Source organism: Trachemys scripta, chromosome 1 (genome assembly GCF_013100865.1).
Source record: "Trachemys scripta elegans isolate TJP31775 chromosome 1, CAS_Tse_1.0, whole genome shotgun sequence".
NCBI lineage: Eukaryota > Metazoa > Chordata > Testudines > Emydidae > Trachemys > Trachemys scripta.
Window position 1 is genome coordinate 207,058,770 of NC_048298.1, and position 26,949 is coordinate 207,085,718.

The 26,949-nt window shown below is 40.1% G+C and overlaps 1 protein-coding gene across 4 annotated transcripts in view; it reads left to right on the top strand.

Annotated features, from left to right (window-relative positions):
* Positions 1-26,377, top strand: part of ACOT9 (acyl-CoA thioesterase 9) — a 37,898-nt gene extending 11,521 nt beyond the window's left edge. For 2 of the 4 annotated variants that reach the window (XM_034755201.1, XM_034755191.1), the window contains 13 exons: positions 1,806-1,851; positions 5,234-5,404; positions 5,497-5,534; positions 11,607-11,690; positions 12,810-12,919; positions 15,629-15,702; positions 17,764-17,831; positions 19,616-19,727; positions 21,559-21,649; positions 22,794-22,879; positions 24,556-24,643; positions 24,818-24,968; positions 25,274-26,376. In XM_034755201.1, coding sequence (XP_034611092.1) covers positions 1,806-1,851; positions 5,234-5,404; positions 5,497-5,534; positions 11,607-11,690; positions 12,810-12,919; positions 15,629-15,702; positions 17,764-17,831; positions 19,616-19,727; positions 21,559-21,649; positions 22,794-22,879; positions 24,556-24,643; positions 24,818-24,968; positions 25,274-25,362 — 1,208 coding nt within the window. In that variant the 3' untranslated portion in view covers positions 25,363-26,376. Of the gene's footprint in view, positions 1-1,805; positions 1,852-5,233; positions 5,405-5,496; positions 5,535-11,606; positions 11,691-12,809; positions 12,920-15,628; positions 15,703-17,763; positions 17,832-19,615; positions 19,728-21,558; positions 21,650-22,793; positions 22,880-24,555; positions 24,644-24,817; positions 24,969-25,273 lie in introns of all 4 variants that reach the window. The other 2 variants (XM_034755209.1, XM_034755218.1) reach the window with 2 other exon arrangements.
* The last annotated feature ends 572 nt before the right edge of the window (positions 26,378-26,949 follow it).

Here is a 26,949-nt window from a genome sequence, read left to right on the forward strand (position 1 = left end):
TACCCTACAAACACTTGTGTGTTTTAAATCTGTGAATAGTTGCACAAAAGTGAATGGGACTACTTGCACATGTAAATCTTTGCAAGATTGGGGATTAAGTCATTAATAGTTTATTGCCTCATTCTCTTTACAATTAGAAATGGCTACAACTTTCTCTTCAAATCAAGATACAGAAATTCTGGGCGAAAACATTTATTTTTCTTTCAGTTTGCACGATAGTACACAAATGGTTGTAGATGCTGTGATGGTGTACATTCTAAAGCTGCTTTGCTCTAATGGATATTCGGGCAAGTTCACTGCTGGCTCCATGAGTGTAATTTAATTGAATTCAGTGGAGTAGCTCTTCTTATAAAAATAGGCCACTGATGAGGCTTAATTTAATTTAGTTAATTTTTAAGCATTTCTTTTGGTTAAGGTTTATTGGTGTAAAATTAGTCATGGAATTTTTCTTAATCCAAAATATACTTTTGATAATTGTTAATACAAATAGCTTGAGTGTTCAGTCTGGAATGTGCAAAGCAAGACTATGTGTAATGATTTTAATTTGCCTTGCATAAAAAATGTGAAGGATCAGCTGCTGTGATATCAGTGGCTGAATCTGTGTCTTGCTTTTGTTCTTTATATAACTGTTCCCTGATATGTCCTTAATTCTGTCTTCATAATTTAAAATCCTCTCTCTCTTCCTGATAAAAATCTTGATAAGGAGGCAAGGTTGCCCTGCTTGTGTAAACTGCTTCATGTCATTGTCTGTCTGAAATTTATGAACTGTTGCTGGATGAGTTCAGGCACTGAACACACCGTGCATATACCAAACTAGAACTCACAGAGTAGAGACCCTAGGTTTGAGTAGACCTAGCATCAACTTGGCAGTCCCAAATGAGAAAAGAGCAGAACCATTAATCTGCCTCTTCACCCCAAATTAAAAAAAATCTCACATCCTTGCACAGATGCTAGAACTGTTTCACTGGTGCAGGCAATGGTAGAAGTACTATTGACTGCCTGCGTGTAAGCCAGGAATAGGCAACCTTTGGCACGCGGCCCACCAGGGTGAGCACCCTGGTGGGCTGGGCCGGTTTGTTTACCTGCCGCGTCCACAGGTTCGGCTGATCGCGGCTCCCACTGGCCGCGGTTTGCCATCCCAGGCCAATGTAGGCTGCGGGAAGCGGCGGCCAGCATATCCGTTGGCCACACCGCGGCCCTGGTGTAAACCCAGCTAAGAGCTGCATTTCTACATCAAGGGAGACGAGTCCCTGCTTGCGAAAGCCAGTATACTGACCCTGCCCGCCCTTGTTTGGAAATTATTGATTAAAAAAGAGAAATTTTCCTTTTTTCCTCAGCTGCACTGTTCCTTTTGGGTTTGTCTTGTCAGTCTGTGAATTAGCCAGGATTTGTTTGTGTTTAGGCTGAAATGGCCCCATATTCTAATTCCCCAGGTTGATATTGATCTGCCACATTTTTTCAGTTATTCAAAAAGCTAACAACTTTTGTATTTGCATTAGTAAATTTTCTGAAGGCATTTTCTGTTGGTCCTTGCTGTACACAACTGGTTACAGAATCATGTTACTAAGATAAAAAGAATCCAGGTTAATTACATTATTAAACTGTGGAGAGTCTTGTTAACTCATCTCAAGATCATGATATACCTACTAAAACCAGCAGTGAATTTGGCCAACAATATCTAGTTTTCAAGCCACTGTTTGCATGACTTTGCTTGATCTTCCTGTTCTTGGGATGAAGATTGCACCTTTTAGCACCAGGCAACTTCACATTTGTCACTTGACTGATTTGCTTTGATTTTGTTTCAGTGCGAAGCAGATTGAGTGCTATAGTGGGAGCTTCTACCAACTGGAGGTACAGTGTACATGAATGTATTTTTCTTTCATTTCTGATACCCTTGAGAGAGCTCACTTTCACAGCAATGGAGGTTAACAGCATTATACAGCTAACCTGTGGGAAAACACCTGACTAACGCTGGAAGAAACAATGAAAACTGAAGGCTTTTGAATTCTGAATTAGTGGCAGCTCGTGTAGACATGCCCGAGCTAGCTTTGGGACCAGAACACCAAAGCTACAGCAGTGCATGCTTAAGTGCTGGCTTGCTGTGTAAATAATTACCCAGGGCTCTGGGCAGGCTTGTACAGCCCACTCTGAAGCACATGCCATCTCATCTTCACTGCTCTGGTACCAGACTAGCCAGATTAAGCTAGCTAAGGTATGGTTACGTGAGCTGCAATTATACCCATTGATTGCAGTGTAGCTATGCCCTAAGTTTGTTGTAATGACATTTTAGTTCATGAATCTTTTGTGGAAATCAGTGCCATTTTACATTACAAGATCCATCTATCTTGTTTGTATGTGTAGGGTTTATAGTATTTTTGAGATTATGAACACGCTCTTCTTACCCAATGAACTGCAAAACTTGAGAGACCATTTACATCAACTCTATTGTGCTGTTGTGTGTATAAAATTATTAAATATATTCATATAATCTAGATTATGGATATGATTCAACATGTCGAAGTCAATAGAAACACATTGACTTCAATGGGAGTTGGATCGGGTTTTAAGATTCTTGTATGTCTAACTCTAGGGCTGCATGTACTGGACCTTAGAACACATGCAAGATTCTCCTCTACTTAATGGCTGTTTGTATCAATTTTGCTGATGTGAAAAGTCTATACGTGGCTTTTATAATGAGTGATACAGAGGGTTGGACCATTTTGGAGGAAACCTGTTATAGTATTAGATGATTGTGCTTGATCCTATGTTTAGCTAATTCAGATACACAAGATTTCCTTTCTGCGAATGTTTGTCACCTAGCAGTTGATACATGGATGGAGTATTTGTATAATATTTTAAGAGGAGTACTGCAGCATTTAAAAATATTGATGTTTTTGAGGAATATTATTTCCTTATAATATACTATAGAGAGCATAACCCCTAATATTTACATCTATGTATATGAAAGTGTGAATTTTTCTAAAACTTTTAGGGGTGAAAGCCTGGCTTCCTTGAAGGCAATAGGAGTTTTGCCATTGACTTCAAAGGAGACTTTAATATGTCTATTAAAAGTGCAATGTAGGAATAGGGTGGAGAACAGAATATAATTGGATCTCATTGTTCAATTCCTATAGGTTTATGGACTGTTGAATTTGCACCTGTGACTATCAATTTCATTTAGATCTCTCCTTTAAAATTTTGCATCTTCCCTGAAATGTTTCACTGTTAGTCCAACCTAGAGATAAATCCACAGAAAGTAAAGAATAGAGCATCTTCACTTAGCAGTCTGGTGTATTCCGTGTCTGTACAGCTGTCTAACTTAAAATGTAGACCAAGGGTCAGCAACCTTTCAGAAGTGGTGTGCCGAATCTTTATTTATTCACTCTAATGTAAGGTTTCGCGTCATACATTTTAACGTTTTTAGAAGGTCTCTTTCTATAAGTCTAGAATATATAACTAAACTATTGTTGTATGTAAAGTAAATAAGGTTTTTAAAATGTTTAAGAAGCTTCATTCAAAATTAAATTAAAACGCAGAGCCCCCGGACTGGTGGCCAGGACCCAGGCAGTGTGAGTGCCTCTGAAAATCAGCTCACGTGCCGCAGGTTGCCTACCCCTGATGTAGACTGTTTGGAGTAAGAACTGTAACTTCTTATGTGCTCTGTGAACTCTGATATGCACTAGAGCTGGTCAAAAAATAAATAACATTTCACAATATTTTTAAAACAGTGAAAAAGTTTTTATTTCACTCAAAATATTCTGTGAAAATTTTGGTTTCTTTGATTAAACATTTTAATCCTTTTAATATTTTTGAAAACATTTCAAAATAGGTTTTGGTGAGGGGAAAAAGCTCTCTCTCTCTCTCTACCTCCCCTCCTCCCCCTTTCTTTCCACTGGAAAACAGGGGTAGAGAGAGTCCAATTGTTTTAAAAAGTGTGGGTTTTTGCATTTGAAATGGCATTTTTCAGTCAAAAAACCCCACCCCCAAACTTTTGTTATAAACTTGGGACCAACTCTGCTATGCACAATGGCGCATAGTACTGTATTATAACATGCACAAAGGATCATGCTGCACATATGTGAATGGTATAGATCCATTTTGTGGCATAGCTCCATTGTGAGAATTAAAAAAAAATAGTTTGATGTGCCTGGTCCAAGAAACAGGTTAGTGTTTTAGAGAATATCTTTAGCATTATATTTGAACTCTCGTACGTTTAACAGATTTAATACCCATTTGTTATATAGATTTAGTATTGACTTTAGAAGAGTTATAAAATATATGCTTTCTAAAGTTAGGTTGCACTTTTAAGAGGAGGGAACTTCTGAGGCTCATGTAAGGAGTGATGTTTAGAGCAAGAGTTTTACTTGCCATCTGCATCTCTGCAGGGAAGTAAGGTGGGATGAGGTGTCTCCTTATTCCCCTGTACAGGCTACTTGCCTCATGGATGACAGTGTTGTGGGGAGAGCACCCTCTGCAGGAGCAGTGTGTCTTTTTCTGCATAGATGGATTAGGGAATATCGGATAGATTTGGTTTTCACCTTCCATCAATGTTCTGGCCAGCACAGGTGAGCTGGTATGGCAGGGAAAGTAAACTGCTGTTGGCGTAGAACATTGGCAGGTTACTTTTCTCCTGGAACAAAGTGCTGGCGGGGGATAGGGAGAAGAACTGAGGAGGGAATAGCAACGGAGTCATGGTTCCCTCTCTGGTCTCCTTACTCAAGGCAGATTGTAAAGTGATAATCTAGACCTAGTAAATTTAACAGATTTTTTATGTTGGAAGAGTTGGGCTATAGTAAATGTGAGCCATAAGAATCTGTACAAAAATCATTAGGTTAAATTATGTTTCCTTAAAATAAAGTATTTGAAATCAAGTGTTCTTTAAAGCAGCGCAGGTTTTTTTTTTTTTTTTTAACAGCTTTGCATCATTCAGAATTGGACATATATTTTTATTTAATTATTTAACTCTCTTGTACAAAGTACGCTACTTTATTTGATAAAACCATCACATCCTGTTCGTTAAGAGTTTGCACGTAGTTTACTTGCTTTTAACATTTCTGATTGTGATGTATTGTATGTCTCTATTCCTCTCATGACGTGTGATCCCTGGTATAATATATACTTTTTTCTCACTGGTGCTGTTTTGTTTGTTTAAACATTGATCTACAGCATGGCATATTTTGGGGAGAGTTGCATCCTGTATTCTGCTGATGTTCTCAATTTCTTTTCTTCTCAGTGACCATGTGCAAGCAATGCATGAAAGAAAAGACCTACATATTCTATTGGCCAAACAGCAGGAAGACTTGCCACCTAGGAAAATGAGTGATAGCTACATAGAGGTTATTTTACCTCTAGGAAGTCAACCTGAATTAAGAGAAAAATATCTGAATGTACATAATAGTGTGAGGTAACAAGGCAATCATTTTATGCATGTGGAAAAATAAAAATTGCTTATCTACTGTTAACGTAGTAGTTGAATTCTCATTATTTATGTCCTAGGTTTGGAAGAATTCTTGAAGATCTTGACAGCTTAGGAGGTATGTAACTGTACCTATGTTTAATGCAAATCTACTGTTACTGTATTAGAACAAGAGATAGCAAATGTCTGTTTGAAGATGTAGCTATTGTTTGGAATGAATTACTTCAGAACAATATACAGTAAAAGCTTTGTTATCTGGCATGTTGGGAGAGTTGGGGGTGCTGGTAATTAAAAAATTCTTGTTAAATAAGAGAGAGGGAGTTTGGGTGTGGGAGGGGGTTGGGGCACGGGAGAGGATGCAGGGCGCAGGCTCTCAGAGGGAGTTTGGGTGTGGGAGGGGACTTGGGGTAGGGGGTTGGGGCCCTGGAGGGGGTGCGGAGTGCCGGATCCAGGCGGTGCTCACCTTGGGTGGCTCCCCACAAGCGGTGACATGTCCCTGCTGCTCCTAGGCATAGGCGCGGCTAGGCGGCTCTGTGCACTGCTGGTGCTGCCCCTGTAGCTCCCATTGGCTGGCCAGTGTTCAGGGTGGAGCGGAGGCAGTGCGAAGAGCTGCCTAGCTGCGTCTTTGCCTAGGAGCAGCAGGGACATGTCACCCACTCCCGTGCCCCTGCCCTGAGCCCCCTCCCTCATCCAGACTCCCTCCCAGAGCCCACGCCCCACACCCCCTCCTGCACTTCAAACCCCTTGTGGCCGTTCCTCCACCTAGGAGCAGCAGGGACATATCGCTGCTTCTGTGGAGCCATGCGGAGCCAGGTAGGGAGCCTGCTGACTCCATGCCAGCCGGGCTGTAAACCGCACTTTCAATGAAGATCAGAAATGCCGGCTTATAGAGCTTTCTGGTTGGTAAAGTGTCGGATAACACAGCTTTGATTGTAGTATAGTGATGTGTTCTGTCTGTGAGGATGTGCTACAAGCTCCAGAAGAAAAATCTAATACAGTTGAAGAGAGGAAAATGGGGTAAGGAGTAGCCAGAGGCAGAATGGTTCAGCTGCTTGCCTATGCCAAATTTAAAGAGTAGCATGCAGGTAAATGTTCCTAAAAGAGGTTTGTTTTAGATGGAATAGGAAGCTATGAAGAAAAATGCTCTTGGGAAAGGGCTGTCTGTTTTTTTTCCCCCCGCTCAGTGTCAGGAGTTGGTTGGAAGTCATCCCACGGGTTCCACAGTTTAGCCTGGTGTGTTTGAAATAACAGGAGCCACTGATGGGAATACCAGAGGGGATGAGAATCAGGAAACGATGGAATCACAGACTAAGGAGTGATCAGCCATGTCAACTGGAATAGAGACGACTTATTGGATTTGGAGCTTGCCAAGAGAATGTACGGCAGCTTCATCAGCAGAGTGCAGAGCCTTCAGACCACCATCAAATCTGGTCAGAGAGCAGTCATCTGTGATTTGTGATGCTGTCTGTCTTTGGCCGTGACCCCAAGTTGGATCCTGTTGTTGACCCCCGGTGTGCTGGCTGGTTTCATATTAACCCTGGCTTATTCAAAATTGGTTCAAAAAGGCCCATGAGTGGTGTGGCAAATCAAAGCCACGGACATGTGTCAGGTCAGTTATAAGAGACTGGTTTCTGATGTCAGCTGCAGACCATTTTTCATGCCACTTCAACATCAGAGAAATCTAGACAGGGCAAGTGGGTCTACAACAGGTTCCTTGAGAGCAAACATGCTCTTGAGTGGTCGAAGTGGTGTGTATATAGTGGTGTCTGGTTTGTCCTGATCTTCTCAACCATTCTGTCTGTAGCAGCCTGATGATGTATGCGTGGAGAAGTCATGTTGCTTAATGTAGGGAGCTGGTGTTGTCGAATCTTCCCAGTTACGATGTGCATGGTTGAGTGTAGTTATGTGTCAGCCGACTTGATGTGAGACAAATGGAGCCAGAGTGGAGCACTGTATTCTGCTGCAGAATAATAGAGGGCTAAACCAAATATCGGAGAGTTTGAGCATTTGCTCCTCTGGAAGTGCTGGCCTAGAATTTGCCTAGAAGGTTGTAATGCGTCGTCACCATAGCAGTTTTCCTCAGGTGATTAAGATATGTGACCTACTTATCGAAGGTTACTCTGAGAAAAACTGGTGGCGTTTGTGTTTCAAATGATGTCCATTGAGAAAAATATTCAATTTTTGGGCTGCTCTGGCATTGTAAAGATGGGAGCAGCAGGGAGATCTGAGATGATGAGTGTGACGGGGTCGGTCACAGAGACTCCCTTCGGACGGTCACCTGATGTGCTGAGATTACCTCTGAGCCTGTTTTCCTGCCATCTTGGGACTCCAGAACCCTCTCTTGTTGAGCCAGATACGCTAACTTGCTGCAACACTGACCCAGGGTCTGAACCACACCCACAAAGCTGCAGACTTAACTGAAAACAGCTCAGCAAGTACTCCTGTCTCCAGCATCCAGACATCCACCTCCCAAGGGGATCCAAACCCCAAATAAATCCGTTTTACTCTGTATAAAGCTTATACAGGGTAAACTCATAAATTGTCCGCCCTCTATAACCCTGATAGAGAGGTATGCACAGCTGTTTGCTCCCCCAGGTATTAATCACTTACTCTGGGTTAATTAATAAACAAAAGTGATTTTATTAAGTATAAAAAAGAGGATTTAAGTGGTTTCAAGTAATAACAGATAGAACAAAGTAAGTTACCAAGCAAAATAAAACAAAACGCACGAGTCTAAGCCTAATACATTAAGAACCTGTTTACAAGTAAATCTTATCCTCAGAGTTGTTCCAGTAAGTTCCTTTCACAGACTAGACTCCTTCCTAGTCTAGGCCCATTCCTTTCCCCTGGTACAGCCCTTGTCAGTCCGAGCTCAGGTGATAACTAGGGGATTTCTCATGACTGGTAGCCCCCTTTGTTCTGTTCCACCCCCCTTTATAGCTTTGGCACAAGGCGGGAATCCTTTGTCTCTCTCTGGGTTCCCACCCCTCCTTCTAAATGGAAAAGCACCAGGTTTAAGATGGACTCCAGTTCAGGTGACATGATCACTGTAAGACCTCCTTCATTACCTAGAAGCTGGAAGACACTACATAGGAAGGCTTGCAGGTAAACAAACCCATTCACAGTTCATTGATTCGGAAGCACCCTTAATGGCTTCCACTTAACATGTTTACATGAGTAACACAAGTTCATATCTTATTCTCCTAACTTCAGACATAGAAATAATACAGGCAAACAAATGGGATGAACACATTCAGTAGATTATAAGCTTTGTAATGATATACCTTACAAGAGACCTTTTGCATGAAGCATATTCCAGTTACATTATATTCACACTCATTAGCATATTTCCTAAAACATATGGAGTGCAACATCACAATGAGAATTAAGAAGAAGCTTTATACCTTTTCTGTTAATACAAGAACAAGAGAATACCCCAAAAAACTGAATTGCAATACATTTAAAATTGGTAACAGGAAATACTTTTTACACAATACATAATTTTTACACAATATATAATTAATCAGTGGAACTCACTGCCACTAGATGTTATTGAATACAAGAGCTTAGTAGGATTAAATAAATAATTAGTCTTTTATAGGAAGAAAATCTACAGTTACATTGGGCAGGAAATAAAATTAGAAGAGAGAGTCCCTTATGTTTCAAGGCATAAACTAACCACTAACTGCCTGGAAGTAGGAAAAAAATTCTCCCAGGGGCAGGTAATGGAGGTCCCTTTATAGGTGTTTTATACTTTCCATTGAAGTATCCTGTCCAGAAGAATGGCCAGTACCAGGATTGGATGGCTCACTGGTCTGATTTGATATGGCAGTTCCTGGGTTCTGGAGAGATTAATGAAAGAGAATAAGAGGTGTGTTTCTGAGTTGGATGCTTGAGTTATGAGGGACAGTGTGCAGGGTGGAAAAGGAAGGAGGCAGGGTACAGAAATTCATATTAAACTGGATGTTTTTCTCTCTTAAAAACAGCAGGAGGTAGAGTAATTTTGTCTGAGGAGAAAGTTGAAAAGTGGGAAGAGGGGTGTCAGTAGAAATTGTCTAGTGTGGAGAAGTAAGAGTTGTTTGGCATGGGAGTGAGACCACATATATAACAGTCCCTGAACTTTCTGTAGAGGCATTAGGTGGTGCTGAGAGCAGGAGAGGAAGTCTTTCAATCAGACTTTTCATTTACAAATCAGCATTGAAACAGTAACAAGGGACCTGGCTCTGTAGCTCAGGGCTTAGACCATTGGTCTTGTAAACCAGGGGCTGCAAGTTCAATTCTTGCTGGGGCCTGCATAGAAGTTTCTGCCTTGGACTGTCATCTCATCGCTTGTCAGCCAGAACTAACCACCACCCACTGAGGGTACTTGGGATGTAGCTCAGGTTTTAGAGCATTGCCACTTGAATAAATGGCCCAGGGATGCTGTGGAATCTCAGTCATTGGAAATTGTTAAGAGCAGGTTAGACAAACATCTGTCAGGGGTGGTCTAGATCAGGGGTCGGCAGCCTTTCAGAAGTGATGTGACAAGTCTTCATTTATTCACTCTAATTTGAGGATTCGCGTGCCAGTAATATATTTTAACGTTTTTAGAAAGTCTCTTTCTATAAGTCTCTATAATATATAACTAAACTATTGTTGTATGTGAAGTAAATAAGGTTTTTTAAATGTTTAAGAAGCTTCATTTAAAATTAAATTAAAATGCAGAGCTGCCAGGACCCGGGCAGTGTGAGTGCCACTGAAAATCAGCTTGCGTGTCGCCTTTGGCATGTGTGGCATAGGTTGCCTCCCCCTGGTCTAGATAATACTTAGTCTGCCATGAGTGCAGGGGACTGGACTAGATGACCTCTTGAGGTCCCTTTCAGTCCTTTGATTCTATGGTTTTCTTACTGCTTTTGTGCAGGATCATTCACATCCAGCCTTTAAAGACACTGAGATTCTAATCTTTTGCTTTGCTGCTAAAAGAGGTGGTTTGTTGCTGATAGAAGTGTGGGAACATATTTGCACTCAAAGGGGGAGGGATAGCTCAGTGGTTTGAGCATTGGCCTGCTAAACCCAGGGTTGTGAGTTCAGTCCTTGAGGGGGCCACTTAGGGATCTGGGGCAAAATCAGTACTTGGTCCTGCTAGTGAAGGCAGGGGACTGGACTCAATGACCTTTCAAGGTCCCTTCCAGTTCTAGGAGATAGGATATCTCCATTATTACTCAAAATAATACCACAAATCCCACAGTTGTCTATCTGTTCTGCCCAGCGTGTAAAGGTTTTGGTTCATGAAGGTCATATACCCAATTAGGAAATATTCATAGCTGTGGGAACCAATTTTCATGTGAAGGTGTAATGTTTTGAAACCATGCCATTCGTCGTCAGATGAATGAGCATCACTAATGTTTTGATGGCCTTGAGCAGTTCAGAACAGAAAGCTGTCTGAAAGCTTAGTTCTAGTGAGAGTCTTGAGTTGAGTTAGACTAATTTCAGTACGTTACCTTGCTGTTTTTGAGGTTGGATGGGTTGTGGGTTCTGAGGGGGGCAGTCTGGGGGTGGATGGGGGTGGGAGCCAGGGTGTTTGGGGAGGCACAGCCTTCCGTCCCTGGCCCTCCATACAGTTGCGCAACCCCGATGTGGCCCTCGGGCCAAAAAGTTTGCCCACTCCTGCTATACAGCAAAAAATGGTGTGTTCTTAACTTGTGTTAACTATCTCAGGTTACAGTAGGAGTGAAGACATGGCAACTTGGCATTTAACTTGGGTTAGGAGCTTGAATTAAAGCCTATAGGAGAGCCTGGGGATGAACTCAAGCTGTTAACCTGAGTTACTGCTATTTTAACTAACCTGTGTTAAGAACAAACTTTTTTTATTTGCAGTATATGCATACCCTCAGTTACAAAAATCTCCATCATGTCAAAACAGTATAAACACTTAAAATGATCCAGTGCAATGTGAAATTGATCTAAGGAGTGGGTATACTTGAATGATCATACCAAATTATCTTGCTCTGGGTGAATAAAGTTTTGTAAGCAGATTAAATTACTTTAGTCATTAACCCTCCAGGATGTAGTCTTGTTTGTCCTCAGTTTTGTTTGAACTGTACATGTGCCCTACATTTTGTATCACAATGACTACATTGTGAAGCTTGTTCCACTCTTTAAAATCCCTTTTAAAATATATGGAGAACAGATAACTTTGATCTCTCCACAGTTCTCATTTGTTACACTCACACGAAACATGAAGCTTCTCAGAGATCTCCTTTGTCAATAGTTACAGCTCTGGTGGATAAAATTGGTAAGTGGTCATTTGATCAACTGAAAAATGGTGGTCTGTTCTATGAACACTTAGTAATTAACTGCTTATCTCCAGCAGAAACTGATTTCTTCCTCCTTTGTTTATGTGAAATTGTTTGGTGTTAATTCTGATATGTTCTCCTTAGATACTATTCTGCCTTTTCTGATGCCTTTCCTTCTAAAAAGTGAATATTTCATCTTTCTGTATTCAGTTTGGCATCAATCAAGTCAGTCTTCTAGATATTGACAGGCCAGTGTTGCTCCTCTTCCAAGAAAGAGGCTTATAGCAGTGTCACTCAGCTTTGATTTTGTACAGTACGTAACCAAGCACACTAATGGTACTTAAAAAATAATAACTTAGCTTTTATATAGCACTTTTTATCTGTAGATCTCAAAGTGCTTTTCAAAGGATGTCCATATCATTATCCTCCTTGTACAGATGGGGAAACTCAGGGACAGAGAGGTGAAGTGACTTGCCCAGAGTCACCCAGCAGCCTAATAGCAGAGCCGGAAATAGAGCGGAGTTCTTCCCTTTTCACTATGTATATATAATCTATTAAACCATTTTAAAAAAAGATTAATTGATTAACTCTAATTGTCAATTATGATGACCTGCTGCCATCTTGTGACACCAACAGTGTGTATGTGAGTCCATTGCTGATGATTCTAAACTAGAACTAATCTTGATTTAATACCAGAATAAATTTGCTGTATGAACAGGAAACACTGTCGCCCTCATTCTTTACCACATCAGAGCTCATTTTGGGTTTGTCTGCAGGGAGCCAGTTTATAGGGATACAGGGAAAGACCCTTACACCAGTGGAGGATGGTGTGTAGTGGAACTTTACTGTAGCCTGTCATGCTGTTTCCTTCTGTGTGCTGCTTCTTCCCCTTATGCTGGTGTTAGGAGGGGTGGCTGGTATAGAAGCTGGTTGAGCTTCTTCCACCAGCAGAGAGTTGCCCTGCACTGGGTGCAATACTGACTGGCCATCTCTAGCTATTTTATGGCCACTTTGTGCTGGATACTCAGTGTGAAGTGGCCTAGGAGAATCCATACCCTTGCTTTTTAAATACTAAACTTCAGTTATCTTGCTCTAACACATTGTCATGTGTATTCTAGATTTGTGCAAGAAGGTCATATACCCAGATTGTGATATCAAATTCACTGGAAATGTTTCTTGGGTTGGGAAGACCTCAATGGAAGTGAAGATGCACATGCTTCAGGCTGGGGTCAGTGACTTCTATTTCTTCTATAGCAGAAAACTCTCTTCATTTCTCCCAAAATACCTTGGACACCTCAGAAGGAATTATGAGTGATAACATTAGAAACCTAAATTACACTGAGGGTATCATCTGTTTTAGAAGGGCTACCAACCCCTGTGCTTCAGGAACTAAATGACTACTGATGCCTTTGGTAGTCTAAGTCTAAGATTAAGAATATACTTCCCTGTTTTCTCCTTTCCAAAGCATAGTTGTTTATGGTAGGTGTTTTATATCTTCCACTGAAGTACCTGGTACTGTTGGAGATAGGATGGACCATTGGTCTAATGCAACATGGCAGTCCATAAGCCCTTCTTTTCTCCTCCAACAAAGGTGTCCTCCCTGCTTTTTGGAAATGTTTTCTTCTTTATTTTAACATCAAAAGATACCCAGATTAGAATGCCAGAGTTTAGAATTGATATTGAAATGGGATATCATAGAAATTTAAGGCTGAAAGGGACTTCATGAGGTCATCTAGTCCAGCCCCCTGCATTGGGGCAGGACCAAGTAAACCTAGACCATCCCAGACAGGTGTTTGTCTAACCTGTTCTTAAAAACCTCCAATGATGGGAATTCCACAACCTCCCTTAGAAGCCTATTCCAGAGCTTAACTATCCTTATAGTTAGAAAGTTATCCCCGAGATCTAACCTAAATCTTGCTTCAGATTAAGCCCATTACATCTTGTCCTACCTTCAGTGGACATGGAGAACAATTGATCACCGTCCTCTTTGTAACAGCCCAGGAAGGGAGAGTAGTTATTTAGGTTAAGGGCCAATGCTGGCACAAGAACAAAGGGATATAAGCTAGCCATCAATTAGTTTAGTCTTGAAATTAGATGGTTTCTAACTATTAGAGGAGTGATGTTCTGGAACAGCTTTCCAAGGGGAGTAGTGGGGGCAAAAATCCTAACTTGTTTTAAGACTAAGATTGGTAGGTTTATGGAGGGGATGGTATGATGAGATTGCCTACAATGGCCTATGGCCTGTCTGCTGCTACTATTAGCAAATATCTCCAGAGTCCGGAGATGGGACTCTGGAGGGGGAGAGCTCTGAGTTACTACAGAGAATTCTTTCCCAGGTGTCTGGCCAGTGGATCTTGCCCACGTGCTCAGGGTTTAATAGCTCACCATATTTAGGGTCAGGAGGAATTTTTCCCCAGGTCAGACTGTTTTTTTTTGTTTTGTATCCTCTGCAGTGTTGGGCAGGGATCAGCTGCTGGTTTGAACTAGCAGAAATGGTGGATTCTATTTAACTTGAAGTCTTTAAATCAAGATTTAAGGACTTCAGTAACTCAGCCAGAGGTTATGGGCATACCTCAGTAATGGGTGGGTGTGGTTGTGGCCTGCAGTGTGCAGGAGGAGAACTGGATGATTCTGATGGTGCCCTCTGGCCTTGAAGCCTCTGAGTCTATGTGGGTGACAGCCCTTAGCACATTTGAAAACCTTTATCAGGTCCCACCCCCCGTCTTCTTTTCTGAAGATTAAACATGCCCAGTTTTCTAACCGTTCCTCAGAGGTCAGGTTTTGTAAACCTTATCGTTTTTATTGCTCTGCTAGTCTCTCCACATCTTTCTTAAAGTGTGGTGCCCAAAACTGGATACAGTAGTCCAGCTGAGGCCTCACAGTGCCAAGTAGAGCAGTACAGTTACCGCCCATATTTTATATATGACACTCCAATTAATACACCCCAGAATGATATTAGCCTTTTTTGTAAATGCATCACAATGTTGACTTGTATTAATTTTGTGATACATTACAACCCCCCTGTCCCCCAGATCCTTTTCAGCAGCACCACTGCCTGGCCAGTTATTCCCCTTTTTGTAGCTGTAATTTAATTTTTTTCTTCTTCCTAAATGTAGTACTTTGCACTTGCCTTTACTGAATGCCATCTTGTTGATTTCAGACCAATTTTCCAAGGTATTGTGTTGATATGTTCTAGTGTGTAAAATAACTTGACTTTTTAGCATTGTAAGACAGATAATTCATGAATGTCACTGGAAACAGTGTTGAAATAAGATATTTTAATTGGAGTACAGTTGATCTACAAAAAATATACCTGGCTAAATAATGGAAAAAATATTTATTAGTAGCCATTTAGTGAAAAGCTGCCAATGAATATGATGTATTATTCACAATTAATTATTTGTCCAGCTCCATTACAAAATACTAATGTGGCAATTGAATTGTTCAAAATACATCCTACACGTCAGAAAAACAAATATAAAAACCCAGTTTTGATCCAGTTTATCTCTTAAAACTAATGGCTGTACTGTGCAACTGTTAGTGGATAAGGGATTATCTGTTACTAAATGTGTCATTCCTCTCTGTGCTGGCATTAGGTAGCCAAGTCTGCAGTGATGATGGATTGTTGTCGTGGTATTTTTCCATGGGGTTGTTTGGGAATGGAAGTGGGAACTAATTGGTAACTAGAGTTGTTGCCATTTTTTATACTAATTGTATAACTTGTATCATTGCTAAATAGTTGCATGGCAGTTCTGCTGAAATAGAATATTATGCTGAGCACTTCTCGTGTCTTAGGTCCATCGCAAGAGAACTGGAAAGGGGTGAAATGTGAAAGCAAACAACATCTTAATTGCATTATTAGTATGAACTGCGTGGCCTGTTAAACAATGTCACTTTTTTGTAGAGATTAAAACTGGATTTGTTTGTCCTGTTTTAGTTACATGATGGTACTTACAGCCCTGTGTTAGATGCAACCTTTGTCATGGTGGCCCGTGATCCAGAAAACAAGAGGTAATTTATCTGTGTGGGACACTAGGAATACCAGATTGTTGTTGTTGGAAAGTGGCAAATGCTCTAACTTTTACATGTGCTTCAGTTATAAGTAAATCATATACTTGCCCCCCCCCCTTTTTTTTTTGGTTAGGAAATAGGCAGTATATTTTCAGGTTCTTTTTGGGAGAGCTTGAGGGAGAGGAGGTCTACAGTTAGCTTCTCAGAACTGTATAGAGTACTGTTAGTAGTTTTCAAACTATAATTGGTATTTGACCCATTTCTAGAAATGGTGTTTCCCTGAATTTAAACAATAGACCTGATTAAAACACGCCAGAAGGAAAATTCATCTGGAACCCACCAGGAATCTACTGTAACCATGAGAATTAATTGGTCCCTGTATCAAGGGAGGGAAGGGCTGATCCTCAACTTGTAAATGGTCACTCACGAATATAATTTTAATACCATACTGAAAATTCTGGGAGTTCCTTAGAGGACTCTGTCAACCCAAACTTGTGTAACTAATAACTAGGACTGTTAATGATTTTGAAGGAATTTCAAAATTCTAATTTACATTTCCCCATCTTGCCGGTTTTACTTCCCACATATTATTTTGCTTGGTCATTTAAAACAAACAAACTGATCTTTTCTCTTTTGGCCTGTAGGGCAGTAGCATTGCTGTGGGAGGTTTAACCAAAACTTCTACTTCTTCCCTGTTTAATTTGCAATTTTCAAAAATCTTAAATCTTTCTATTCAGAATAGGTCTAACAACTTCTTGTGTGCGTAATAATAGAAAAATATTTTTGTGATTTAAAATAATTCGGTGTCCTTGACATAGTAATATGGTCACATGTTTATTTTTTCAAGTTTATAATGCCTCTATCCTAGGTACTTAAATGGGTCCTGTGGCTGTAGTATCTGAGTACCTTACAGGCTTTAATGTATTTATCCTCACAACACCCATGTGTGGTAGGAAGTGCTATTATTCCCATTTTACAGACAGGAAAGTGATGTACAGAGAGAGTAAGTGACTTTACTGAGATCAGAGAGGATGGCTGTGGTAGAGTAGGAATTGGCCATGGGCAACCTAGGTTCTAGGCTAGTTCTCCAGTCAGTGTACCATCCTTCCTAACTTCATATCTGGGTAACTATTCCAAAAAATAAAACATACAAAATAATATAAAAAGACCATTTCAGCCCAGCTCCGTCCTCTGTAGTCAGAGAACAGAAAGAGAAAACCTGGACTTTGCAGCATGCTTGGAAAGTTAGCAAATCTGGGGAACAGAGAGAAGCTGCCTCAGCAGTGTAGCATGATGCAAACATAGCATATATGTATCTTTTTGTATCCAGTCTGAACATAATGTAACAATTTAAGAACAGAAGTAACTTCTCCAAATTATGGAGAGGGAGGGCTCCTAAGAGTAAACAGTCATCTTGCTTTGTAAAAGATTCATATGTTAATTTGATCTATATAATTAGGCATTGTAGATTTGTGCAGCACAATAAACAAATGAATTGGACTGTAGGCAGCTTCTAATGTTCTTATTTGGTAAGCTGTATGTGTGGTAAACAGCTTTTGGTTGCTGATAAGGCCACTGCTGAAATGAATAGATTACGGCAGACGGCTTGCTACAGGTTTTTTCAAGTTCTTTCATTTTATTATTTTAGACAACTATTTAGACAAATTTAGACATTATTTTAGACAATCCTAGATCACAGCTTGAATTTACTGTACTTCTGAATGGTTTCAGTCTGCAGTAATCTCTTATATGAAAATTTGGTCATCATTTAACTTTTAAGAAGTATAAATGCTGTGAGGACTCATTTTTAATTCTACTAGAGAACTGTTAACAAAGTCTGAGATCTGCTGAGCAATAAAGCCAATGGGTGACCTTCCGGTGTCACCAGCCATCCTATGAAATGTATTTATTTCTTTAGATGTCATCTTATCTGGGATAAAGCTATGTCTTTCTCTCTTAGATTGTATGTGGATGAAGGAATGTCTATTGATCTTTCCCCTGTGTATTTACATGACAATTTTTTCTAAAGCATATCGCTTTAAAAATAATTCATATCCATAGGTCAGCATTTGTTAATCCATTAATTCCTGAGGGCCCAGAGGAGGAAGAAATCTTCAGGAAAGGAGAATGTATGTAATACTTCATGTATACTTTATGGTAGTGGAAAACTGTATAGATTCATTGCAGTGACCGAGAGAGTGCAAAGTTCAGAAATTCTACTAGCAAGAGTTGCTCTTAATTTATTTAAGATCAAATTTACTTCCACCTCACATACCTGCTAGTACCTCAAGATTAGTCCAAACCATGAATTTTGAATCTGGATTTTGAAACATTTTCCCCCTCACTTTACCTCAGATACAAGGTTTTGTTTTAGACCATATCTAGTTGTATCAATTTTAATACGCTATTGTAGTACATCAGAAATACTGAATAACTAAACTGAGAGTAAGGAAACTGTAGATATGTTAATTAAATAAATCATACTTCCTGAACTGCTGCATCTTGTCTTGTGTTCATATTTGGACTGTGGCACACTGAGGGCTATACTATCTAAATTGAATCACATAATATCTTACCAATTAAAGCCCCTATTCAGGACAACATTTAAGCACATGCTTAACATTAAGTTTGCACGTAAATCTCAGTGATTTCAATTTTCGGTGCTTTAATCTTTGGATGACCAATTTGACACTTTAAAGGGGCCTGATTTTCAACAACTGGGTGCTCATCACCTTCTGAAAATAGAGCTCTTTCAGGTATCTCAACTTGGGCACCCAAAACCGTAGGCAACCAAAATGACTAGCTTTTGGACTGTTCCTTTATATCCTAAGTATATTTCACTGCACAAGACATAAAATAGAGAGGAAGTCATTGTTAGCTTTCTGTATGTGCATGGTAAATCTTTGGGGTTTGTGGCAGCATGTACTGTGTATGACTGATTTTTTTCTTTTTCTTACTCACCCTTGGTGACTTTTTTATTTCATTAAAGTTTGCTTCACAAATACCTTGTTTTAGAGGAGTTCAAAACTGCTCTGAGTTAAAATAGCCAACTAAGTTAAAATCTGAAAATTGTGGGCTGCCATAACTGGTTTCATCATAACTCATGTCCTCATAAATTTGGTTCTTTGTACCATATACACAGTAACCACACAAGTTTGTGGGGAAATCCAAATGCATGAGCAGCTAATTAACTGAACCACAGAAATGCTATTGAAAGAGATATGAGGGGTGGGTTGCAGTATCAGGACCCTTTGAACTTGTCACGATAAAGCCAACTTTAAAAAAAAAGTATAAGGTACAGATCCTTGCGAAAGCCTCGTTACATTATGTTTTTTAAAGTCCCCTGTTTTGTTTATTTTTGAAGGTGTACAAAAATAAAATACCAGAAGACTCTTAAAAGCTCCTTTTCCCCAAAAGTTCTACACTATCTTTAGTAAATAATTAAATTATATACTGCCAATGATACAAAAAGTAGAAATGTGTCACACACTATTCAGTTCCTTTGCATTTTTTAGTATGAATCAATCTGTAGTGGTTAAATGAATATCCTAGTATGTGAATAATGGGTCTGCGGTACATTGCTGTGTTTATAAGACCAACAAATTCTGTTGGCAAACCAGCTAAGTGACCATTTCAAAATAAAGCACTTAAATAAAATGTATGGGTGAAATCCTAGCCCCAGTGAAGTCAGTTACAAAACTTCCATTGACTTCAGTGGAGCAGATTACACCCTATATTTTTTCTTTAATGCAGACAAATATTAAAATCAAATTTCTAAGTCTGACTGTGAATACAAAAATCACTCACTCTGGTGATGAATTTTAAAATGGAGAGGAGTTGACCCCTTTGTAAACCAATTTAAAACCAAGTGATGTTCTGCAATCTTTGTGCTCAATGAATTTTTTTTCTTTAGTGAACAAGATAAGGAGGGTTGATTTCAGCACAGCATCCTTACTGAAAATGGCTCCCACTGCAGAAGAAAGAACCATTGTTCATAACATATTCCTTAATACACTGGACACAAGGCAAGTAGGGGAAGAACTAATAACTTGCAAGAAGGGACGGTAATGTGGCAGTTGAATGCTCAGTTGTAAGGGTTGAAGGAATGCAGATACTTTTTGCTTCCCTATCCCATCACTTAAACACTTGGATGCTGTCTCCTGTACCTGGGATACAGGCACAAAGCACCATCAATGTGCTGGTATACCACATATGTTCCCGAATGGAATTTTGTGCCATCCAAGAAAGCTAATGCTATGCAGCAGCTGCAATCAAGAATAAAACAACAAGGTTAGAGTAGATGGCTTCTGAGAAAGCAGCATAGAATAATCTTAAGAAAAGGATTAGTCATGCTTAACCACAAGAAGGAATTTAACCCCCTATGGGGCTCTTGGAGCTATTGCAGTGGCATTGCAGTCTTGTGCCTTAATAACTGTCTAGACTTCTAAAGGGAAGAGGTGTTCCTTGGCTATAATAATATTTTTCACCTGCTGATCCAAGAGTGTTGGAAACATAAATTCTGGCACCCTGTGAGACTTACTACTTAGCATAATGATTTTACAGATTATGAGGGGGCTGGGAAAGAGAGATACAGAGATATTATGATTTCTAGACAAGAAAACCAGAATGAAAGATTTAAAAAAATGCGATGGGGGCAAATAATCTGAAAAGAATTAGAAAAGATTAAGAAGTGAAGGGATGATAATAGAGGGAAAAGAAAGCTGAAAATATAATTCTTGTACAATTAGTAATATTTTTAATCTGAAGTGAAACGAGACTCTGGAAAGACAGCAGGAAACTCAAAGTAAGATACAGAAAGTGAAGTGAGAGAGAGGAGGAAAGGGAAGGACAAAAAAGGGTAAGGAAAACATTTTATTAGCATTTGTATTTTTAGGTTGTTTTTTTTTAAATCCCTCTATCTGCATGATATCTTTAAGCTTTCTGAAGGAGTAGCTGCAGAGTTAGACACGTGCACTCACACAGAGACAGTCTTGAACTAACTTTATTAATACAAAGCAGGAATAACAGTACACAAGAAAATTCTGTAATGTCTAAAGAAATAACATTAGAGGAGCTCTTATTTATTCCAATATCTTAAAATTAGTTTTTAACATGGTTGAAATTTTCAAGACTACATAGTGGATTTAGACACATCTTCCATTTAAAATTAGCAGATGTATGTGTAAATCCCCTAGACAAATTTGCAAATCTTAAATTATGTATCTTGATTAATTCATCTGACATTTTGCATCTTCTTATACCCTAATACAGTGGTTTTCAACCTTTTTTCATTTGAAGACCCCTAAAAATGTTGAGTGTAGGTGCGGACCCCTTTGGAAATCTTATAGTCTGCAGATCCCCAGGGGTCCACGGACCACAGGTTGAAAACTGCTGCCCTAATAAAAAGGGGAAGGACTTGCTTAGGGAGTGTAGAATGAATTTTTATGGTTGGCTGAGGTTTTTTGCTAGTTAAATTTTTCAGGTCAGGATACTTGAGAGGTTTTTATGGTCTTATGAGCAATGGTTCCCCCATAAGCACATGCATAAACATTTTGAGCATCAGAGCCTAACTTTACTCATGTGAACAGTCCCACTGAAATGATCCACTTAAAGTTAAATATGAGCATACATGTTTGAAGGACTATGGCCTTAGACTAGACACTTGCATTAATCAAGTTGTGGTTTTCGAGGTCTGTCTGAAACAGCATATGTTTCTTCCATTTTTTCCATTTGAATCCTGGCTTGCTTGGTGTGCGTACGCACACAAGTGGTTTTTTTATTTTTGCGGTTGTACCTTGTTGAGCACTGTTAAAGCTGGATATTGAGTGTATTGCCTAAACCCCCTTATTTCTACAGGACTGTAAGTTTTCGGAGTCGTGTGCTACCACCCAATTCAGTATGGATGGAAGATGCAAAACTTAAGGGCTTGGAGATCTGCCATCCACAGGTATTTGAAGGAATACTAATGTGTTACCAAAGTCATAATGAATGAGTTATGAATCATCTTTAAGGTTGGCGGATCTAAGACATTTAACTTGGGCTTTTTTGTTTTTTACTCTGACGTTTAAATATAGTTCTAAATGTAAGACTTTTAGCATTTCTTTTTATTTATCAGAAGAGATATCTTATGTAAAGAAATTCCTCCAGACACCTGAGAACAATGGGTGTTGCTCAAGAGACAGTATCCATCAGTGTTAGTCTTAGGGTTGCCCCCCATCCAGTTTTCACCCAGACAGTCTGGGTTTCGGCTTGTGTATCTGGGTGCCATTTAACAAGCCCTGACGTCTGTTTTTTTTTTTTTTTTTTTTAATCTGGGGGGGAAGAGGCAGAGCAGGAGGCGGGGCCTCGAGGGTCTGATTACCAGCCATTAGAAAGGTGGGAACCCTAGTTGTCTAATTTGAGAGCACAAGATTTTGACTGAACAGTTCATATTGTTTTAACAGCTTTTGTCTGCCACGAATAAGATTCTTTTAAAATTAGCATTTGAATATATCAACTAGGGTCACAGATTTGTACAATGCAAACCCTAAAGTTACAAAGGTTTACCTTTAGGGCTCAGCAAATGTACAATTCCAGTAGTACAAATACAAAAGTGAAAACACCTGACAGATTCTTCAGTGTGTGTTTAAGATGGGCTGACCACAATTTTATTTATTTATTTTTTTAAAAAATTTTCATAGAATCAGAGAATATCAGGATTTGAAGGGACCTCAGGAGGTCATCTAGTCCAAGCCCCTGCTCAAAGCAGGACCAATCCCCAACTATTTTTTTTGTCCCAGACCCCTAAATGGCCCCATCAAGGATTGAACTCACAATCCTGGGTTTAGCAGGCCAATGCTCAAACCACTGAGCTATCCCTCCCCCCAATCCATTTTGTTTTGGATGAGTTGAGCTCTTAAGAAATAAGCACGCTGAATCATTTAGACTTCTATATATGTTTTAATTGTGCTGTACAGCTGCCAAATACTCATTATAGGAGCTATGTATAATCCCATAAACAAGAATACAAATGAACCTGACAGGCTTTACCAGTGTGTTGTGTGAGTACATGCATATTGTTGTCACTTTGCTGTTTGTGTTTCTAAATGCAGGAGCGAAACATTTTCAATAGAATCTTTGGGGGGTTTCTCATGAGGAAAGCATTTGAGCTGGGATGGGCTACTGCCTGCAGCTATGGGTGAGTTTCAGGTTTTCAGTATTTGTGTATTCCAGAATATTTTGTGTGTTTATTAATGGGATGGGGGAACTGACCTACAAAATAACAGTTCAGCAGTCAATGGAAAATATGTATAGTTGGGATAGAAAAGGGTTTGATGTTTGAGTGGCTATTCCAACAGCAGGGCACATCAGCTGTAACTTTAGCCTAATCTGGGTCAGAACAGACTTTTCATTAAAATAACTCTAAATTTGCATACCAGACTCTTGAAGCTCAGATTTTACAATCAGTTTCTGGGAAAATATGTAACTGATATAATTTTGTTTTATTTATAAAGTGCCTTTCTGTGCTACTATCACTAACTCTTGGAGATACACACACTAGCTAAAAATGTCAAATATGGGTTCTTGTAGGTATTACATCTTGTAACATCTGTGATTTGATGAATGGTTTATGAACTTTACCTTATTGCCACTTACTCTTAGAAACCTGACTAGGTCCCTGATCCTGCAAACACTTACAAACCTGTCCAACTTTAAGCACATGAGTAGCCCCACTGAAGTCTGTGGGACTACACATATACTGAAAGTTAAGTGCGTGTGTAAGCTTTTGCAGGAGTGAGGCCTGAGTGAAGAGGACTAGACAAACCAAAAGTGGCAGAAAATTGTGTTTTGACGCTAGTACAGTGGTTCTCAAACTTTTTTTTTTTTCCATGGACCACTTGAAAATTGCTGAGGGTCTCGGTGGACCACTTAGATCTTTCCAAATGTTGTTTGTACCATTAGCTAACTATTGTAAAGCCCTTTGGAGAAAAGCACTATATAAAAAAACTTTAATAATTAACATTTTTTTGTTCTACAAATAAAAGCACACAACTAGCATTTTAATATCAGTAATCTTGCCTTTTAATGCGATGGATGTGCCCTCTCTCCCCCACCGCAGGAGCCCCCGAGCTGGGGCTGGGAAGAAGGGGAGGTCTCTCCCTCTCCCACCCCTCTCCCCCGCCATGGCAGCCCCTGAGTTGGGGCTGGGAAGGAGGGGGGGCTCCCCCGCCGCAGCAGCCACCAAGCTGGGCTGGGAAGGAGGAGGGTATCCTCCTCCCCCCCCAGCAGCCACAGAGCTGAGGCTGGGAAGGATGGCCATCTCTCCCTGGCAGCCACAGTCCTGGTCTGGGGAAAGTCGCCTCTTTCTCTGGCTGCCGCAGCCCTGCACATCCCAAATTCCCCCCACCCCCTCTTCTCACCCCACTGCCTCCTCCCACCTACCCCCTGCATGGCTCCACTGATTAGGTGGGTGGCCCTTCATTTTCTTGTGTGCGGTTGCCCAGGCGCGCACCTTAGAGGGAACTATCCGTGGACCACCTGAATGGAGCTCGCGGATCACTGGTGGTCCACAGACCATAGTTTGAGAACCTCCACTCTAGAACATAATGTTGCTATAGTATGTGGTGTAGTAGAAGAGGATGGGAGCCAGTACTGTGGCAGGAGTACATGTATCACCTCTGTGCTGGCATTCCCTCAGGATATTTGTTTTCTTCTTGGCACCCTGGCAGTATTCTTTAGCAATTCTTACTGTTTTTTATATTTATGTGGCTCAGTTTCAGATAAATTTTGCATTAAAGATAATTGAAATTGTTTTAACTTGTGCAGAGACAAGTAGCTGCTCTTGAATACTAAGTGCCTTTTTTTTCTCTACAGAGGTTCCAGACCTTATGTAGTAGCTGTAGATGATATCATGTTTCAAAGACCAGTTGAGATTGGATCCCTATTACTGCTTTCTGCACAGGTAGGAGTTGGTCTCTTTTCAAATAGCCATAAAGCTTATTCAGCTTGATGTCTTCATTATCAATCATTGGCAATGAACAATGAGTTATGAAAGTGGAATTAACTCTTCTTCCGTCTTGTCCCCTTTCTTTGGTGTAAATGATAAAATAATAACTGTGTCCACTGTTCTGTCTAGGTTTGTTATACAGAAGAAAACTATATCCAGATTAGAGTACACAGTGAGGTTTATGATTCAGATACCAGAGAGCACAAGACAACCAACGTCTTCCATTTCACTTTTATGTCAGAAAGAGAGGTACCACAGATTGTCCCAAAAACATATGGTGGTAAGTGGCAATTTTAATGCATATCATTAAAACTTTGTTCTTGGAAGGGAAAGACCTATTTTCTGTCTGCTGGTGGAGCATGCTTAATTTTTAATAGACAACTACTACTAGTAGAGTAATACAAAAAATGTCCCTTCATGCTAAACTGTATTTATTCTATACCCTGCCATAATGCAAATGTATTTCATATTGCTTCTCAAACTTGGTCTTCTGTGTAGTGCCCAGTACACTCCAGAGGCTGTGTTTTTAAAGTGACCCTTTTTTAAAAATACTCTTATCTCTTTTCTTTCTTCCTGTCATTTCAGAGTCCATGTTGTATTTAGATGGGAAGCGGCACTTCAGTGCCACCACGAAAGAAACCGGAGAAGTGGAGAAAACTATTGCAGCACCGTAGCAAATTGTTAGCTTTGGAGAAACCTCTGTCAAAGATTGCTAGCTTCCTATGCACAGTGTATCAGTAATGGTATTCCTGCTCTTTAATGCAGTGTGGTCATCAGTGTAGGCATATTGGAAAGTGGTCTGTTTTTGTACAAAAAGACAATTATTTAGCACTATTTATACAACTAGTTGTAGGCTGACTGTGATATTGTACAGCTTTCCCCTCTACTCTCCCTTTAGAGCTTCCACAGTTAAGATGCATAGCTTCTTAAAATTCTGCTCTGACAGGCTGTTCATGTTAGCATAGAGGGATGAAAACTATAGTCCAGAAAACTTTAAAGGGATACTACCATAGAGAAGTCTCAGTTTTGTCACCATTCCCATCTCTTCTCTCCTACACACACTTGTGCTTCTCATTATGGTCCCGATACAGGAAAGCTATCATCTCTCTAAAATGATGGCTGCTGATGTTGATATCCTGTTTGATCATTTGTGTGCAAATCTGACCCAGGGTCCTGTGTAAGTTAAAGTCAGCCTCCTGTTGGTTCTTGGGAACAGGTGCATCTGGGCAGAAGAAGGACAGTGTGATGTGCACATCTGTTTTATGTAAACATAATCTTTGCAATCGTGTGTATTTGTCTGCTGATGGGATCTCACAAGGTTGCTGCAGTCCTTGTTTGAAGGATTGATGACGTGTGTTTCTTACTTCTTTTGAGGACAAACTAATTTTTACAATGAATGAATTGGCTAAATGTGAAGTTTACAGATATCTGTATGTGGGAGATCCCACCAATACTGTATACTCCTTTTTGAATTCTTTTATATAAGTGGTTCAGTGAAAAAAAGACGACTAGGGCAAATTCCTGAGAGAATTATTCCCGAAAGCCTTTAGGCTAAATATAGTACAGATGCTATTGGCAGAGTGCTGTGTACGTGTAGAGGGGAATATCAGGGTTGGAAGGGACCTCAGGAGGTCATCTAGTCCAACCCCCTGCTCAAAGCAGGACCAATACCCAACTAAATCATCCCAGCTGGGGCTTTGTCAAGCCTGACCTTAAAAAACTTCTAAGGAAGGAAATTCCACCACCTCCCTAGGTAACACATTCCGTTGAACCTGATGATCTAGCCAGCTTTCTATCCACCTTATAGTCCATTCATTCAGACCATACTTCTTTAACTTGCCAGCAAAAACACTGTGAAAGACCGTATCAAAGTCAAGGAATAACATGTCCACTGCTTTCCCCTCATCCATAGAGCTAGTTATCTCGTCATAAAAGGCAATTAGGTTAGTCAGGCATGACTTGCCCTTGGTGAATCCATGCTGATTATTCCTGATCACTTTCCTCTCCTCTAAGTGCTTCAGAATTGATTCCTTGAGGACCTGCTCCATGATTTTTTCAGGGACTGAGGTAAGGCTGACTGGCCTGTAGTTCCCCGAATCCTCCTCCTTCCCTTTTTAATAATTGGCACTACATTAACCTTGCAGAAGTCAGGGCCCAGTGACCCTGTTGAGCAGCTTAAGGCCAGGTCCTGAGGTGGAAAGATAGCAGTGTTCTCAGACTCAGAATGATTCCAACCAGATGAGAGAGTATTGCTTGAAGAA